Below are 18,146 nucleotides of genomic sequence, written 5' to 3'. Positions count from 1 at the left end.
GCGTGTCTAGTCGATACTTCTATGATTACAGTAATTATTTTATTGTCACAAAATCTTTTTTCCTTTTTTAAAAATTCATATTATGTTTATAAACTCAGGAAATATGTCCCTGGACACATGATGACTTTGAATATGACCAATGTATGATCCTGTAACTACTTGGTATCGGATCGATACCCAAATTTGTGGTATCATCCAAGACTAATGTAAAGTATGAAACAACCGAAGAGTAAGTGATTATTACATTTTAACAGAAGTGTAGATAGAACATGTTGAAACAGAAAATAAGCAGATTTTAACAGTAAATGAACAAGTAGACTGCGTGGGTTCCCTCCGGGTACTCCGGCTTCCTCCCACCTCCAAAGACATGCACCTGGGGATAGGTTGATTGGCAATGGGCCCTAGTGTGTGAATGTGAGTGTGAATGTTGTCTGTCTATCTGTGTTGGCCCTGCAATGACGTGGCGACTTGTCCAGGGTGTACCCCGCCTTCCGCCCGATTGTAGCTGAGAAAGGCTCCAGCGCCCCCCGCGACCCCGAAGGGAATAAGCGGTAGAAAATGGATGGATGGATGGATGAACAAGTAGATTAATAATCTATTTTTACAGTTTGTCCCTCATAATGTTGACAAAATAATAGAATATAAATGACAATATGTTACTGCATACATCAGCAGACTAATTATGAGTCTTTGTTGCTTTATTTACTACTAAAAGACAAGTTGTCTAGTATGTTCACTATTTTATTTAATGACTTAATTGCAATAAGAAATATATGTTTAATGTACCCTAAGATTTTTTGTTAAAGGGGAACATTATCACAATTTCAGAAGGGTTAAAACCATTAAAAATCAGTTCCCAGTGGCTTATTTTATTTTTCGAAGTTCTTTTCAAAATTTTACCCATCACGCAATATCCCTAAAAAAAGCTTCAAAGTGCCTGATTTTAACCATCGTTATATACACCCGTCCATTTTCCTGTGACGTCACATAGTGATGCCAACACAAACAAACATGGCGCATAGAACAGCAAGCTATAGCGACATTAGCTCGGATTCAGACTCGGATTTCAGCGGCTTAAGCGATTCAACAGATTACGCATGTATTGAAACGGATGGTTGTAGTGTGGAGGCAGGTAGCGAAAACGAAATTGAAGAAGAAACTGAAGCTATTGAGCCATATCGGTTTGAACCGTATGCAAGCGAAACCGACGAAAATGACACGACAGCCAGCGACACGGGAGAAAGCGAGGACAAATTCGGCGATCGCCTTCTAACCAACGATTGGTATGTGTTTGTTTGGCATTAAAGGAAACTAACAACTATGAACTAGGTTTACAGCATATGAAATACATTTGGCAACAACATGCACTTTGAGAGTGCAGACAGCCCAATTTTCATCAATTAATATATTCTGTAGACATACCCTCAAACGCTCTCTTTTCCTGAAAGCTGATCCGTCCAGTTTTGGAGTTGATGTCAGCAGGCCAGGGAAGCTAGGGTGGATATTCTTCTCTTGATCATCTTCGGTGGCATAAGGGACGGTGTGAGCCAAGACATCCAGGGGGTTTAGCTCGCTCGTCTGCGGGAACAAACTGCCGCCATTGCTTGCCGTGCTACCGAGGTCCTTTGTCCCTGAATTGCTCACACACTCCGGCAGATTCAATGGGGGTCTGGCGGCAGATTTCTTTGACTTTATCGTTGGAAATGCATCTGCTTTGAGTGTCGCAGGATATCCACACATTCTTGCCATCTCTGTCATAGCATAGCTTTCGTCGGTAAAGTGTGCGGAACAAACGTCCAATTTCTTGCCACTTTCGCATCTTTGGGCCACTGGTGCAACTTGAATCCGTCCCTGTTCGTGTTGTTACACCCTCTGACAACACACCGACGAGGCATGATGTCTCCAAGGTACGGAAAACAGTCGAAAAAACGGAAAATAACAGAGCTGATTTGACTCGGTGTTTGAGAAAATGGCGGATTGCTTCCCCATGACGTCATCGCTCCGAGAGCGAACAATAGAAAGGCGTTTAATTCGCCAAAATTCACCCATTTAGAGTTCGGAAATCGGTTAAAAAAATATATGGTCTTTTTTCTGCAACATCAAGGTATATATTGACGCTTACATAGGTCTGGTGATAATATTCCGCTTTAAAATAAAGCCAGTGAAATTTTGTGTGGACCCCTTTAGTTAGAAAAGTATAAAAATACTTTTTGGTATCGGGACAACCCTAGACACTCACTGTCACACATGCCTCTTGTGAATGTCATCAATACTTAACACAATTGATAAGATACATATTTCATCATTTACATTTCCAATAGCAGCTTATCGACTTTAATTTCAATGTTGGCTTCCAAGCAGCCCATTTTCCAAGTTCTTATTAAGTCCTTACGTTAACAGGAATTGTCTTCCGTGTTTGAATATGGAAAGTAGTCATTTTTCTTTTAACGGCACCAAACAGTCCCCTTTGGAGCGGAGCTCCTTTTACCGTTGGCCTCATAAAGTCTTTGAGAGGAGGTGCAGGTGCAAGGTCGTTAGGAATTTTAATCACAAGAACTGAATCGGCATACTTTATTACGTTTTTCCCCAATTGAGTAGTTTGTATTTCTTGGGTATCCTGCGATGATGATACATGATGGGCCTTTTATCTTGCGCTTTTAATGTTGTTTTATAAATAACTTGCACCAATTTAAGTGTGGATTTATTTGTCAGTGTCCAACTTGTGATAAAGAAATTATAATATGGGTACCTGGGATGTCAACAGGAAGTCAACAGTTGACTGAATCAAACTACTTCTGTGATTGTGGCGTCCAACACGCTGCAACCTACCTTGATGCTCATGAAATATCAGTCGCTTTTTACCATCACTTTTCTAAGGCCATCAAAATAAAGTTTGTGTGAAAGTATTTTGAAATCCAAACACAATCTTCTGTCAGTGCTTTACTTTGTCATCCATTTTGATAGAGTAGACATTTTTTTTAGTAATTAACTAATCCTTATGTGCCCAGTTTTTCCCCAATAATGTGTTGTGGATTGTGATATTTGACTTGTGTAATGACCTCAAAATCCAGTTTATGGCACTTCAACATTTGCCCAAGTGTCACCTAGTGGCTGCTGGTTGCAGGAGCTCTGTGCTCTTGTGTCTTCTTGGTCTTTCCCTTTTGGTTCAGGCCCTGTTGGGACTGCGCGACTGTGCTGCTTTTTGGGGGACTTAGACCTGGGGGAGCCTTTTGGCATTTTGGTCAGCTGCTACTTATGCGGAGGAAGAGGTGGCGTTGAGCGTTGGGATGGACGAGTTTTACGGGGCTCTGGCTGAATGAGCATGTATCGGACACTTTGGTCTCCCTGGATGGATTCTCGCTCATCTGCGCGGACTGCTAAGAGCTAGTGGGCAGCCGTGGATGGAGTCGGCTCTCTTGTTTGCTTTGTTGGGTCTGTTCCTGTCTTTGACCATGCTCCTCCCCCACCCCCCACACACACACATACACACACCCTCGCAGACAATGGCGTAGAGCACTGCACAACCACCTCATTTGTTTTGTTGTCTATGCATAGTGCAAATGTATGTGCGCACTATGTATTATTTGTTGCTAATTTTTTGTTTTCCGTTTACTTTTGTAGCTGTACATAGAAATAGTGCCGCTAAAGTGGCAGCTGGTTACATCAGCTCTGTGCTCTTTTAATGTCTTTAATGTCCTTCCCTCTTTGATTTACCTTATTTTCTGGGAAACCACTTAATCTCTCCATTGTGGGGTGAATAGTCTATCCTGCCCTAAATTAATGTTGGTCTCAAGGATGTCTGTTGCAAGAAAACCAAAGATCATCTATTATCTAATAGTGTTTGTTAGAAACTTTTCAACTGCTTTTTAGAACTTCATGCTGCATAATATTGTGAAGTTGCCAACACAAAATCATATTTTACAGTTTGCATCAGCAAAACATCAATCTGAAAGACGGTTTCAGAAAAGTGCTTTGCTTTGCTTTGCTTTGCGTGTGTGCGTGTGCGCGTGTGCGCGTGTGCGCGTGTGTGTGTGTGTGCCTTTCATGAGACATCAACAAGAAAAAAAGTACCTTCCATATGAGGACCGGTGAACAAGAAAACCATTGCATCTAATAGAGAATGTCTCAAAAAGCTATCTAAATTAGGATGGTCCCAAAAAGGAGGGATTTTTCAAATTGACTGTGTTGTTTTTAAAAGTGCTCCCCCTCTGGTCAACACATGAAATAACAAGTGAGTGTAAAAATTTGAAGTGCTCCCCCTCTGGCCAACATATGTAAAAAGTGTGTAAGAAAATGAAATGCACCCCCTTTGGCCAAAATTAATAAAACAATATGTATATAGAGACATACTGTAATAACTTGAAGTAAATAATGAAGATTAAAAACCAATTACAAACAAAAAAATGTAATAGTTAACTATAAGCTTACCTTTTTATATTTGCATAGTATGTACAGTACAGGCCAAATGTTTGGACACACCTTCTCATTTCAATGCGTTTTATTTATTTCCATGACTATTTACATTGTAGATTGTCACATAAAAACTATGAATGAACACATGTGGAGTTATGAACTTAACAAAAAAAAAGTGAAATAACTGAAAACATGTTTTATATTGTAATTTCTTCAAAAATTTGCTCTGATTTTTGCTTTGCACACTCTTGGCATTCTCTCGATGAGCTTCAAGCACACCTGTGAAGTGAAAACGATTTCAGGTGACTACCTCTTGAAGCTCATCGAGAGAATGCCAAGAGGGTGCAAAAAAGTAATCGGAGCAAAGGGTGGCTATTTTGAAGAAACTAGAAAATAAAATATGTTTTTAGTTATTTCACCTTTTTTTGTTAAGTACATAACTCCACATGTGTTCATTCATAGTTTTGATGTGACAATCTACAATGTAAATAGTCATGAAAATTAAGAAAACACATTGAATGAGATGTGGTGTGTCCAAACTTTTGGCCTGTACTGTATATATTATTAATGTTGTAAATACAAATCTAGAAAGGGTGGTCCTGAAGAGGTAGGCATTTTTCGGAGGTCTCAAGAAGGTAAGAAATACATACCGGTAAGTGTGTGTGTGGGCACATGTAGCATGTTCATGTCAGCTTATTTTTCTGAGTGTCTTATTGCCAACAATAGATTGATGCAGTCTTGCAGGAAGTTGTGTGGTGTGTTGCAGTCTGGTATGTCACGGCGTAGTAACAGTTACACTTCTGTTAGGCCCACAATTACTCATTTCGCGAGTAGTATATAGATGTACACACTGGCATAATTGGAATTGTTTAGTAAAGCTTTGTAAGTATAACCGTATTATCACACAAGCTCATTTGTTTCTGGTGTTGCACATGAACTCTATTGAAATGCAAAAAGATGAAATGTGTGTTTTGTGTGTGCCATTCATTGTTTGTTTTTTGTCAACAGGAATGGCAACCTCCATTTGCTTGTGATGTTGACCGATTGAAGTTCACACCACGCATTCAAAGACTCAATGAGTTGGAGGTACGTGATGTGTATGGATTCATATGAAAGGGAACTGCACTTTTTGGGGGGAATTTTGCCTACAATTCACAATCTTTATGAAAGATAAGAACACATGTCTCTCTTTTTTAAATGCATTCTAACTTGTAAATAAAAATCATCTTACAATGGAGTAAATGGGAGCTCCTCTATTCCGCTCACAAAGCCCTCTAAAGAACCGTCCAAAATGCGCCAACAATACTCCATTTACATTTAATGACTTGAATATTAACCCACCGTGGGCAGCACGGTGGAACAGGGGTTCGTGCATGTGCCTCACAATACGAGTAGTCCTGAGTTCAATCTCGGGCTCGGGATCTTTCTGTTTGGAGTTTGCATGTTCTCCCCGGGACTGCGTAGGTTCCCTCCGGGTACTCCGGCTTCCTCCCACCTCCAAAGACATGCACCTGGGGATAGGTTGATTGGCAACACTAAATGGTCCCTAGTGTGTGAATGTTGTCTGTATCTGTGTTGGCCCTGTGATGAAGTGGCGACTTGTCCAGAGTGTACACCGCCTTCCGCCCGAATGCAGCTGAGATAGGCTCCAGCACCCCCCGCCACCCCAAAAGGGACAAGCGGTAGAAGTTAGATGGATGGATGGAATATTAACTCAGTATTAACAATATTGTTATTATAGGCACTAATATTAACAGTATCCGCGGGGTCTAAAAAAGTCTTAAATCCAATAATTTAAATTTCAGACCTTAAAATGTCTCAAATTCTCCTAAAATCTCCTAAAAGGTCTTAAATACGATTTTGAAAGGTCTTAAAAATCTATTGCCATTACTTTTATTTTAAAACATGCATAAACTTCAGTCTCTTTGAAATGTTTCGATTTTTGAGGACGATATAACGTAATACGCTAACTGTGCTGCCCAGTCAGAAGTTATAGTTTGGCAATTTGTTTTATTCTGACTTCCAAACAAATGTTTGGTTCACAACAGAGTGATACCTGGTGATTTTAGTTTGTTTAAGCGTTTTGTATTCCAATGTGAAAGAGCTGTGAATAAATACATATGAGAGACGCAATCCAAGAAGGTGGTCAACTTTGACAGCCAATTTAGACGCGCGAATGGCGACAAGGGCCCGAAAAGACGCTTGGTTCCACCCTCTTTTTTTCTTCACGAGGATTATGAGTCATTCTTCATCTAAACGGGAACATATGACCGTGCTAAAAGTAATAACCAGTTATTGGAGGAAAAAGCGATATTTGGGATGCATTTGTGAAATTAATGCACCTCGTATGCTTAAAATGATCAAAATATGTATGTTGGTATGAATGTTAGTTACTACATTACATATATACTTACAGTATGATGAAAAATATGTCAATGATACATGTTATTATGAATGTTACTACATTACATATATACTTACATCATTTATATATTGCATGTTATTATGAATGTTACTACATTACATATATACTTACATCATTTATATATTACATGTTATTGTGAATGTTACTACATTACATATATACTTGCATCATTTATATATTACATGTTATTATGAATGTTACAACATTACATATATACTTGCAGTATAATGAAAATATGTAAATATTACATGTTGTTATGAATGTCACTACATTACATATATACTTACAGTATGATGAAAATATGTCAATGATACATGTTATTATGAATGTTACTACATTACATATATACTTACAGTATAATGAAAATATGTAAATATTACATATTATGAATGTTACTACATTACATATATACCTGCAGTCTAATGAAAATACGTAAATATTACATGTTATTATGAATGTTACTACATTACATATATACTTACAGTATGATGAACATATGTAAATATTACATGTTATTATGAATGTTACTACATTACATATATACTTACAGGATGATGAAAATATGTAAATATTACATGTTATTATGAATGTTACTAAATTACATATATACTTACATCATGTATATATTACATGTTATTATAAATGTTACTACATTACATATATACTTACATCATGTATATATTACATGTTATTATGAATGTAACTACATTACATGTATACTTACAGTATGTTGAAAATATGTAAATATTACATGCTATTATGAATACTACATTACATATATACTTACAAGATGAGGAAAATATGTAAATATTACATGTTATTATGAATGTTACTACATTACATATATACTTACAGTATGTTTAAAATATGTAAATATTACATGCTATTATGAATACTACATTACATATATACTTACAAGATGAGGAAAATATGTAAATATTACCGTACATGTTATTATGAATGTTACTACATTACATATATACTTACATCTTGTATATATTACATGTTATTATGAATGTCACTACATTACATATATACTTACAGTATGATGAAAATATGTAAATATTACATGTTATTATGAATGTTACTACATTACATATATACTTACAGTATGTTTAAAATATGTAAATATTACATGCTATTATGAATACTACATTACATATATACTTACAAGATGAGGAAAATATGTAAATATTACATGTTATTATGAATGTTACTACATTACATATATACTTACATCTTGTATATATTACATGTTATTATGAATGTCACTACATTACATATATACTTACAGTATGATGAAAATATGTAAATATTACATGTTATTATGAATGTTACTACATTACATATATACTTACATCTTGTATATATTACATGTTATTATGAATGTCACTACATTACATATATACTTACAGTATGATGAAAATATGTAAATATTACATATTATGAATGTTACTACATTACATATATACTTACATCTTGTATATATTACATGTTATGAATGTCACTACATTACATATATACTTACAGTATGATGAAAATATGTAAATATTACATGTTATTATGAATGTTACTACATTACATATATACTTACAGTATGTTGAAAATATGTAAATATTACATGCTATTTTGAATACTACATTATATATATACTTACAGGATGATGAAAATATGTAAATATTACATGTTATTATGAATGTTACTACATTACATATATACTTACATCATGTATATATTACATGTTATTATAAATGTTACTACATTACATATATACTTACAGTATGATGAAAATATGTAAGTATTACATGTTATTATGAATGTTACTACATTACATATATACTTACAGTATGATGAAAATATGTAAGTATTACATGTTATTATGAATGTTACTACATTACCTATAAACTTACATCATGTATATAAAACCTTGACGGAGGCTTTTGGATGTTTTTAAAGGCTTTGTCAGAATATTGTAAGCATACTTTTGTTCGCATTATTTACGAGTTAGAATGTCTAAAAAAGGTGTTCTTGTCTTGCATGAGGATTGTGAATGATAAGCAACATTCCAAAAAAGTGCAGTTCCCCTTTAAGTGTGTGCACTACTTGCAATTCACACGTGCTGAAATATGCCTGATTGTAATTCTCACGTTTTAGGCTCAGACCAGAGTGAAACTGAACTTCCTGGATCAAATAGCAAAGTTTTGGGAGCTTCAAGGCTGCACCCTGAAAATTCCCCATGTGGAAAGAAAGATTCTAGATCTGTACCAGCTCAACAAGGTGCCTGCAAATTCCGTCACTGTGTTTTTCTACACATGAAGGTAACATCATTTTAAAAATTATTGATCTGTCCTTCAGCTGGTGAATGAGGAGGGAGGCTTCGATGCCGTGTGCCGAGACCGCCGCTGGACTAAAATCTCCATCAAGATGGGCTTTGCGTCAGGCAAGGCAGTCGGCTCACACCTGCGGGCCCACTATGAGCGGATCCTCTATCCTTACAACCTGTTCCAGACTGGAGACAATCTGCCAGTACGTTTCACCACAAGTCTTTACGCCACCAAGGTTGTTTTCGTATTTTGCTAGTCTGATATCAGGGAGTCAGTCGTGTTTGGCCTTGTGAGCTTCATTCTCTATGCGACTGTCTTGGCATCACAGATTTACTATCTCCAGTAGGTCAAACACCCACTGAGAGATTTATTATTGAGTGTTTCACACAGATACGCTTCAACAAATGGCAGCCGCTATTATACACAATGCTTGACACTTTGTAGCAGTACACCAATCCAATAACAGCCAACACCAGAATATTTTTTTATTTTACATACCGTATTTTTCTGACTGTAAAGCGCACTTAAAATCCTTTCATTTTCTTAAAACTCGACAGGGCAACTTATAACACGGTGCGCCGATTGTACGGAATAATTTTGGTTTTGCTTACCGACCTCGAAGCTATTTTATTTGGTACATGTTGAAATAAGTGTGACCATTAGATGGCAGTCACACATAAGAGGTATGTGTAGACTGCAATATGACTCAAGTAAACAACACCAACATTTTACATGTTCCATTGAAAATATAGAACATTACACACGGCGCTCAAAATCTATCAAATGTTTTAGTACGACTTTGGTAAGCTATGAAGCCGCACCGCTTGACTGATTGTACTGTGCTTCATCATAGGAGTATTATTATGGTGTGTATAAGGTAAGACATATTAGCTGCCGTTTTGTTTCACAATATTATGCAAAACCAACTTTTCTTACCTTCTGGTACCTGCTGATCTGTATGCAAAACCAACTTTTCTTACCTTCTGGTACCTGCTGATCTGTATTAGGGATCTGCATAAGTCCTGAAAATTTTTGTGAGTCCGCCTTTGTAGTCCGTGCGATGCCGTAGTCGATAAGCTTCTTCTTTTTCTCTATCTTCTTGTTATGGGACATTTATCCTTCGCTGTTGCCATTTGTAATATAAAGTAGTGTAAAGTTCTTACTTATATCTGTCAGTGAACTCGCCATGAAAGCGCTAAAACATACCGGTGCAGTGAGTTTACATGATTCACCCAAGGAACTTTAACTATTAGAGAGTTTCAGTCGGACAGTTTTTCACGGGACACATTTCCGGTGTTGTTGTTGCACTAGTGAACCACAGATGAGGAGATGCTGCTCCGTTATTGATTGAAGTAAAGTCTGAATGTCATTAAAACAGTTAGCTCCATCTTTTGACACTTCTTCCACTCCCATCCTTGCACGCTACAACAAAGATGACGGAGAAAATACGCTGTCGAAGGTGAGCCACGTAAATAAGACCGCCCACAAAACGGCGCATCCTGAAGCGACTGTCCGTAAACAACTTGAAGATGATCTGTAAAACATAATCTATGCAACATTTTGACCAAAGAACCACCATTACATGTTATGTAGACCACAAGGAAGTATTTTATATTTAGAAAAACAAAAATATGACCCCTTTAATGCACCCTATAATCTGGTGCGCCTTTTGTATGAAAATAGACCTGACTAGACCTGCTCATCGGCAGTGGCCTCATAATCCGGTGCGCCCTATGGTCCGGAAAATACGGTTTATATTTCTTTAACGATATGTTGATCACTGTTGTTTGCTGTGGTATGCAGCTGCTCTGCATCAAATGTAGTGATATGCCTAGGGAACGTTTTCACACACTACAAGAGTAACCCATTTAAAATGTATTTAAGATGGAAATATAGTCGAAGTGAACCTCTAAGGTAGGGATATTCAACTAAATTGTTTAGGGGGCCACATTTCTAGAATGCTAAAGACCGGGGGCTTGACTTCCCCCGTCACTTTTAAACTTATGTATATGTTCCAGGCATGTGAAAGTTTTAAACATTAATTTCCGCCTCAAAATATAAATGTTGCAGGTTTTCTTAATGAAATATTGTAGTATGTAAGGATGAAAGGAAGAGTGTCAAAAGATGGAGCTATCTTTGTTTTCTTATCAGCAATAGAGGAGAAACTAAACATTCGTGTCTTCTCAGTGCAACACAAAACACCAGAAATGTGTCCTGTGAAAACCTGTCCGACCGTAACTCTAACAATAACAAAAGTTCTGTTGGCGAATTAACTCGAACTCTAACAATAACAAAAGTTCCGTGGGCGAATTATGTAAACTCACAACAATATCAAGAAAATAGGATCGAAACAAAATTAGTTGAACGCTGGCCTCAGCCGTAGGTACTCGTAGTTCCTCTGGCCTTAACGCCGCACTGAGTTTAAGGACCTGAAACAAGTTCGCTATTTAGCATAGTTAGCATCATCTAGCATCATCATCATTTGACATTATATTTTCAATGATAATAATGTTAGTAAATTACTAAAAAAAACACATTAAATTGGTCATGTAATTGTAAAAAAAAACCCAAAAAACTAATAAAAGAGTTTGGTAGATAAGAATAAATGCAAAGGTAAAATATAATGTAGAAATGCACCCAAGTGCAGGAAAGGTGTTCATTTTCAACATTTCCTTTCGGGGCTTGTGTGGCAGCACTTTGTGCCAATGGAAAGTTTCCTCTTTTTTTATTTATTTTTTGTCAGTTTTCCTCTTTTTTTCTCAAAAGGGTGCTCACATGCCTGACATTCTGTATAACCAGCGTCCTCTACAGTAGATGTTTGATTTAGGTCTATTTTGTTATAGGAGCGCACTGCTGTTTTTTAAGACCGTGTACAAAAAAAAGTTATAGTCAAACTTTTGAAAAGCACTGTAGTATTTTTAAGAATCCGATGCAACAATGTGAGTCTCTCACAGCTTTTTTGAACCGAACTCTCGGGCAGGTAAATAGCCCAAATGTTGAAAAAGAGAGGACCGACAAAACCCAAAACCAGTGAAGTTGGCACGTCGTGTAAATGGTAAATAAAAACAGAATACAATGATTTGCAAATCCTTTTCAACTCATATTCAATTGAATACACTGTGGACAAGATATTTAATGTTCGAACTGAGAGACTTACGTTTTTTTTGCAAATAATCATTAACTTAGAATTTAATGGCAGCAACACATTGCAAAAAAGTTATCACAGGGGCATTTTTACCACTGTGTTACATGGCCTTTCCTTTAAACAACACTCAGTAAACATTTGGGAACTGAGGAGACACATTTTTGTAGCTTTTCAGGCGGAATTATTTCCCATTCTTGCTTGATGTACAGCTTAACTTGTTCAACAGTCCGGAGTCTCTGTTGTGGTATTTTAGGCTTCATATTGCACCGCACACTTTCAATGAGAGACAGGTCTGGACCACAGGCAGTCCAGTCTATTACCCGCACTCTTGTACTACGAAGCCACGCTGTCGTAACACGTGCAAATGTAGCTTGACATTGTCTTGCTGAAATAAGCAGGGGCGTCCATGAAAAAGACCTTCCTTGGATGGCAACATATGTTGCTCCAAAAGCTGTTTGTACTTTTCAGCATTAATGGTGCTTTCACAGATGTGTAAGTTACCCATGCCTTGGGCACTAATACACCCCCATACCACCACATATGCTGGCTTTTCAACTTTGCGCCTAGAACAATCTGGATGGTTATTTTCCTCTTTGTTCCGGAGGACACGACGTTCACAGTTTCCAAAAACAATTTGAAATGTGGACTCGTCAGACCATAGAACACTTTTCCACTTTGCATCAGTCCATCTTAGATGAGCTCGGGCCCAGATTCCGAAGTAACCAGACTTTAGCAACACCTTATTTACATAAATCTTATTATGAAAACGAAGTGTGCCATAAAAGAGAGAAGTGAGAAGCGCCTTGAGGAACGCCTCAGTTATGTAAATCACAAGTTAGGACCCCAGCGCGCAAGGTTCAAATGTCAATGCAAGGATCTGTCAAAGTGTTTAGTGGTCCAAGCCCCTCTATAGAACAGGAGCACTCTAGGTTTGTAGGAAAAATGTTTTGAACTGAACTTGGGGCCTAGCATGGTGTCATTCCTGAGCCCGGCAGTTGAATAGCCCTGTTTTAAAGGCTTCTGTGGTTTTATAAGTCTGTTCACACCATATTGTCAAGATGTGACGTGTAGAAAACTAAAGTTGTCATCCTTTATTGGTCCTCATTTGCTTTCCAGAGAGCCACCTTGACCAACGACACTAAAGACAAGGAGTACACCCCACATGACCTGCCGCAGCGGCAGTCCGTGCAGCCCCAGGAGATCTGCAGCATAGCTCGCCGTGCAAAACGGATGCGATCTGAAGTGAGTGTGGTCTGCCCACTTCTGTTTTAAGTTTCCTCTTCATGTAACGTCCCCCTTCCCTCCTGACGCTCATCTCGACACTTTTGCAGAGAGGCTGTGGTAAAAGTGAACTCAGGGAAGTTTGTGAGAATCGCCCCAATCTCAGGAGGAGAATGGGAACGTATGTTGCCAAGCCAGAGCCTGGTAAGAATGAAGACTCTTGAAAGGTTTTTGATAAGTAAGTGGTGTTCAAAGCCTGGTTTATGGATGTGTTTTAGTGAGAATGGCCGTGAAAGAGGAGCTGGTTGAACATAAAGTTGCTGTAATTTGTGAAGAAACTGTGTTACATACCACAAACGATGGTACAACAAGTAAAGTGAGTATACCACAGCATACCCTATTTTTCCGGACTATGGAGTGCACCGGTATTTCAGCCACACCTGACAAATTTTGGAAGAAATACATATTTTTACATATTAGCCGCACTGGATGATAAGCTGCTATGAAATATTTAGTAAATGTTCATTTACATACATTAATGGTTTCCAAACAGTGGCTGTAACAGGGCAGTAAAACGGTTGATCAAACAAAACAGAAGTCATCATCATGGACCCACTAGTTGCGAAAGCTATCTCTTTAGTCAGCTAAACAAACTTAATAACTCCACGGTGACGGTTTGGTGAATTTACGGAGGAATTTGTGAAACTGAAACAATACAAAAAGAATGCCATTGTATGTTAATAATGCTAACACAGATACTTGTATACCTGTTAGCATATTAGCTAATACTAACGACACTAATTCAATGACCTTACAATAGCACGTACAAATATACATGAAGTTACTCCTATAGACATGAAACATGGTACAGTTTACTAGGTAAGACTGTTTTTAGTTATATTGTCAAACTTACAAACGTTACTAGGAGTGATAAATGTAGAAATGCTATGGACGAATAATAAACAAGGCTGGTGTTTGACTTTCAGAAAAAAAGGCACAAAATAGGAAGGACATTTTCAACCCGCAGCACCTGCAGTGAGCAAACTTGTCTAAAAGATGGCGCCAGAGCAATAACAACACCACCTTTTCAGTGTCTCTGTGTTGAAAATTATTTGTTGAATACAAAACATTATAGCCGTTAGCAAAGAAAAATCCATACATTTGCCACGATATTTAATAAGCTGCAGGGTTCAAAGCGTGGGGAAAAAGTGGCGGCTTATAGTCTGGAAAATACAGTAAGTGCATACTGCAGTTAAGTCATGATGTTTTTTTTTGTTTAAAGACTTGTTTGTTTACGCAGGTGGAGCAATACATGTGCCTGGTGTGCGCCACAGGAAGTGATGAGGACCGCCTGTTGCTGTGTGACGGCTGCGATGACAGCTACCACATCTTCTGTCTCATACCCCCCTTACACGAGGTTCCCAAAGGAGACTGGAGATGCCCCAAGTGCCTGGCGCAGGTGAGCGCTCCCTTCTTCACCCTGAGGGAGTCAAACCCTAATAAGCAACCTGTGCTGTGACCAAATGACAGCATAAAGTACCATTTCAACGTGCTTGGATTTAACGCAATATGTTTGTGTCGGCAGGAATGTGGCAAACCTCAGGTGGCGTTTGGCTTTGAGCAGGCCAGCAGGAGCTACACCCTGCAAGCCTTTGGAGACATGGCCGATTCCTTCAAATCTGATTATTTCAACATGCCAGTTCATGTGAGTGTGGAAACCTTGTTGCCACAGTTTTGTCTACATGTTTGCAGACTCCATTTTCATCTAAAAGGCGCACCGGATTATAAGGTGCATTAAAGTCGTCATATTATGATTATTTTCTACATGTAAACACTTCCTTGTGGTCTACTAGGTTTGTATGGTATAGCGGTACTAGTATAGTACCGCAAACTAATTAGTCGTATTCGGTACTATACCACCTCTAAAAAGTACCAGTCCCCGCCCCCCTTTTTTTAAATGAGCATGACAGCGCGTTGTCAAGTCGTGACATTGCTGGTTTTACGAGCAGAGGAGCATGTTCGGCAGCGCGCACACACGAAATACTTACAAGCAGACACAGGGTGTAGACAGAAAAGGGAGAATGGACGCATTTTGGTCTAAAAACTAAAGATAAAGGTGAAGTTATAACACTGAAACACCCTCAGGAAGAGGTGCTTTAAGACATGGCCAGCAACCCCCCGCGACTCCGAAAGGGACAAGCGGTAGAAAATGGATGGATGGATGGCTAGCTAGTGGCTAACGTCCAGCCGCAGTCGGCAGTGTTTTAGCTACTTCTTTAAATCACTAATCTTCGCCTCCATGGCAACAAATAAAGTAAGTTTCTTACAAGTATCATTATCACTGCAGGATGAGGAATAGCTAAACATGCTTCACTACATAACCTAGGAGGATACAATCGCTCACCGTCGTCACAATGTAAACAAACGCCATGGGTTGATCTACACCTGACATCCACTGTAATGATACCAAGTACAAGAACGTATCTAGTTGATACTACTATGATTACATCGATATTTTTTTAGCATCACAAAATCTTTTTTCGTTTTTAAAAAATGTATATTATGTTTATAAACTCAGGAAATATGTCCCTGGAGACATGAGGACTTAAATAATGATCTTTGTAAGATCCTGTAACTACTTGGTATCAGATCAATACCCTAAATTTGTGGTATCATCCAAAACTAATGTCAAGTATCAAACAACAGAAGAATAAGTGATTATTACATTTTAACAGAAGTGTAGATAGAACATGTTGAAACAGAAAATAAGCAGATATTAACAGTAAATGAACAAGTAGATTAATAATCAATTTTTACAGCTTGTCCTTAATAATGTTGACAAAATAATAGAATATAAATGACAAAATATGTTTACTGCATACGTCAGCAGACTAATTAGGAGCCTTTGTTTGTTTACTTACTACTAAAAGACAAGTTGTCTAGAATGTTCACTATTTTATTTAAGGACTAAATTGCAATAATAAACATATGTTTAATGTACCCTAAGATTTTTTGTTAAAATAAAGCCAATAATGTAATTTTTTGTGGTCCCCTTTATTTAGAAAAGTATCAATACATTTTGGTACCGGTACCAAAATAGTGGTATCGGGACAACACTATGGTATACATAACTTGTCATGGTTGCATAGATGATGTTTTACAAACCATCTTCAAGACGCTTTCTGACCGTCTTCTTTTTGTGGCCGCTTTTATTTACGTGCCTCCACTTTGACGGCGTCTCCTCCCCTCCTAGTTTTTAGAGCTTCCATAGCGAGTCTACTGATATAAGTTAAAACTGTACACTACTTTTGCATCAGAAATGGCGAGAGCGCAGCATGCCAAATACACATCAGCAGGTACCAGAAGGTAAGAACAGTTGGTTTTGTATAATAATGCGAAACAAAACACCAGATAATGACCCCTAATAGGTGCCATTTTGGGGTCCTTATACACACACCATAATAATACTCGTTTGTTGAAGCACAGTAAAATCCATCAAGCGGTGCGGCTTCCTAGCTTACCAAAGTCCTACTAAAACATTTTGACAGATTTTTGCGCGCCGTGTGTAATGTTCTATATTCTCAAGGAAACATCAAAGTTTTGGTGTTGCTTGCTTATGGGTGCTTGCTAACGTCTATTTTTGAACAGGCGTTGACCTGCATTCCACACGTATCTCTTATATGTGACTGCCATCTACTGGTCACACTATTATTTATTTGGATTAACTTTGGCAGTTACGACCATACCTGTCAGCCGTCCCGTTTTTATCTTTCCTTCCCGGCGACCTCCCAGTCCCGTTCTTTTTTTTTTCGTGGATTTTGCTCTCCATAAAAAAATCCTCACCCGTACTGTCGCTACTACAACGCTCTGGTTGGTTTGACTCAAGCCTGGGCAACACAGAACTTAAATAGAACTTAGAGCACACAGCTGGTCACACTTCCTCATAGTTTGTCAAATCTTGAAAAAGGTCACTGTGAAAAGAGCCAGAGTTGTTTTTATTTTCATTCACACAATTGAACAGGATTTTTTATTAGTGTCAACAGCAGGTGGTGACACTGTGGTTATAACATACATCAAGTATTCTCATACTTAGGTTGAGTTGATGGTACATACAGTTATTTCCCACAGCTTAAAAATTACTCCTGTTTAGTTCTCCCGATATTAAGAACTGTGTGAGAGATAGATATAAAAGATCCGAGAGTCTGAGTACTCTTCATCTCTGAACCTGTTCCAGATGGTTCCGACTGAGCTGGTAGAGAAGGAGTTTTGGCGTCTTGTCAGCACCATCGAAGATGACGTGACCGTAGAATATGGAGCGGACATCGCCTCAAAGGAGTTTGGGAGTGGTTTCCCAGTGAAGAACAGCCATTTTGAAGTGTCTCCAGAGGACGAGGTACGTTGGCGATGTCACCGTGTACATTTCAGAAATATACGACTCATGCTTGTTCTTCAGCATTACCTGAGAAGTGGCTGGAACCTGAACAACATGCCTGTGCTGGACTCCTCGGTGCTGACTCACATTACAGCTGACATCTGTGGGATGAAGTTACCCTGGCTCTACGTGGGCATGTGCTTCTCCTCCTTCTGCTGGCATATTGAGGATCACTGGAGCTACTCC

The 18,146-nt window shown here is 38.2% G+C and overlaps 1 protein-coding gene across 2 annotated transcripts in view; it reads left to right on the top strand.

Moving 5' to 3' along the window:
- The window catches only part of kdm5ba (lysine demethylase 5Ba), a 57,404-nt gene that overhangs the window by 4,725 nt on the left and 34,533 nt on the right, over positions 1 to 18,146 (top strand). The window contains exons 2-11 of one of the 2 annotated variants that reach the window (XM_061984772.2): positions 5,422 to 5,499; positions 8,993 to 9,115; positions 9,194 to 9,364; positions 13,424 to 13,549; positions 13,639 to 13,732; positions 13,807 to 13,904; positions 14,829 to 14,987; positions 15,114 to 15,233; positions 17,763 to 17,921; positions 17,982 to 18,146. The exon at positions 17,982 to 18,146 is cut by the window's right edge and continues 17 nt beyond it. In XM_061984772.2, the coding sequence (XP_061840756.1) occupies positions 5,422 to 5,499; positions 8,993 to 9,115; positions 9,194 to 9,364; positions 13,424 to 13,549; positions 13,639 to 13,732; positions 13,807 to 13,904; positions 14,829 to 14,987; positions 15,114 to 15,233; positions 17,763 to 17,921; positions 17,982 to 18,146 (1,293 nt within the window). Of the gene's footprint in view, positions 1 to 5,421; positions 5,500 to 8,992; positions 9,116 to 9,193; positions 9,365 to 13,423; positions 13,550 to 13,638; positions 13,733 to 13,806; positions 13,905 to 14,828; positions 14,988 to 15,113; positions 15,234 to 17,762 lie in introns of both variants that reach the window. The other variant, XM_061984771.2, reaches the window with a different exon arrangement.

Source organism: Nerophis lumbriciformis, linkage group LG23, assembly GCF_033978685.3.
Source record: "Nerophis lumbriciformis linkage group LG23, RoL_Nlum_v2.1, whole genome shotgun sequence".
Taxonomy (NCBI): domain Eukaryota; kingdom Metazoa; phylum Chordata; class Actinopteri; order Syngnathiformes; family Syngnathidae; genus Nerophis; species Nerophis lumbriciformis.
This window is presented reverse-complemented; position numbering and strand designations above follow the sequence as displayed.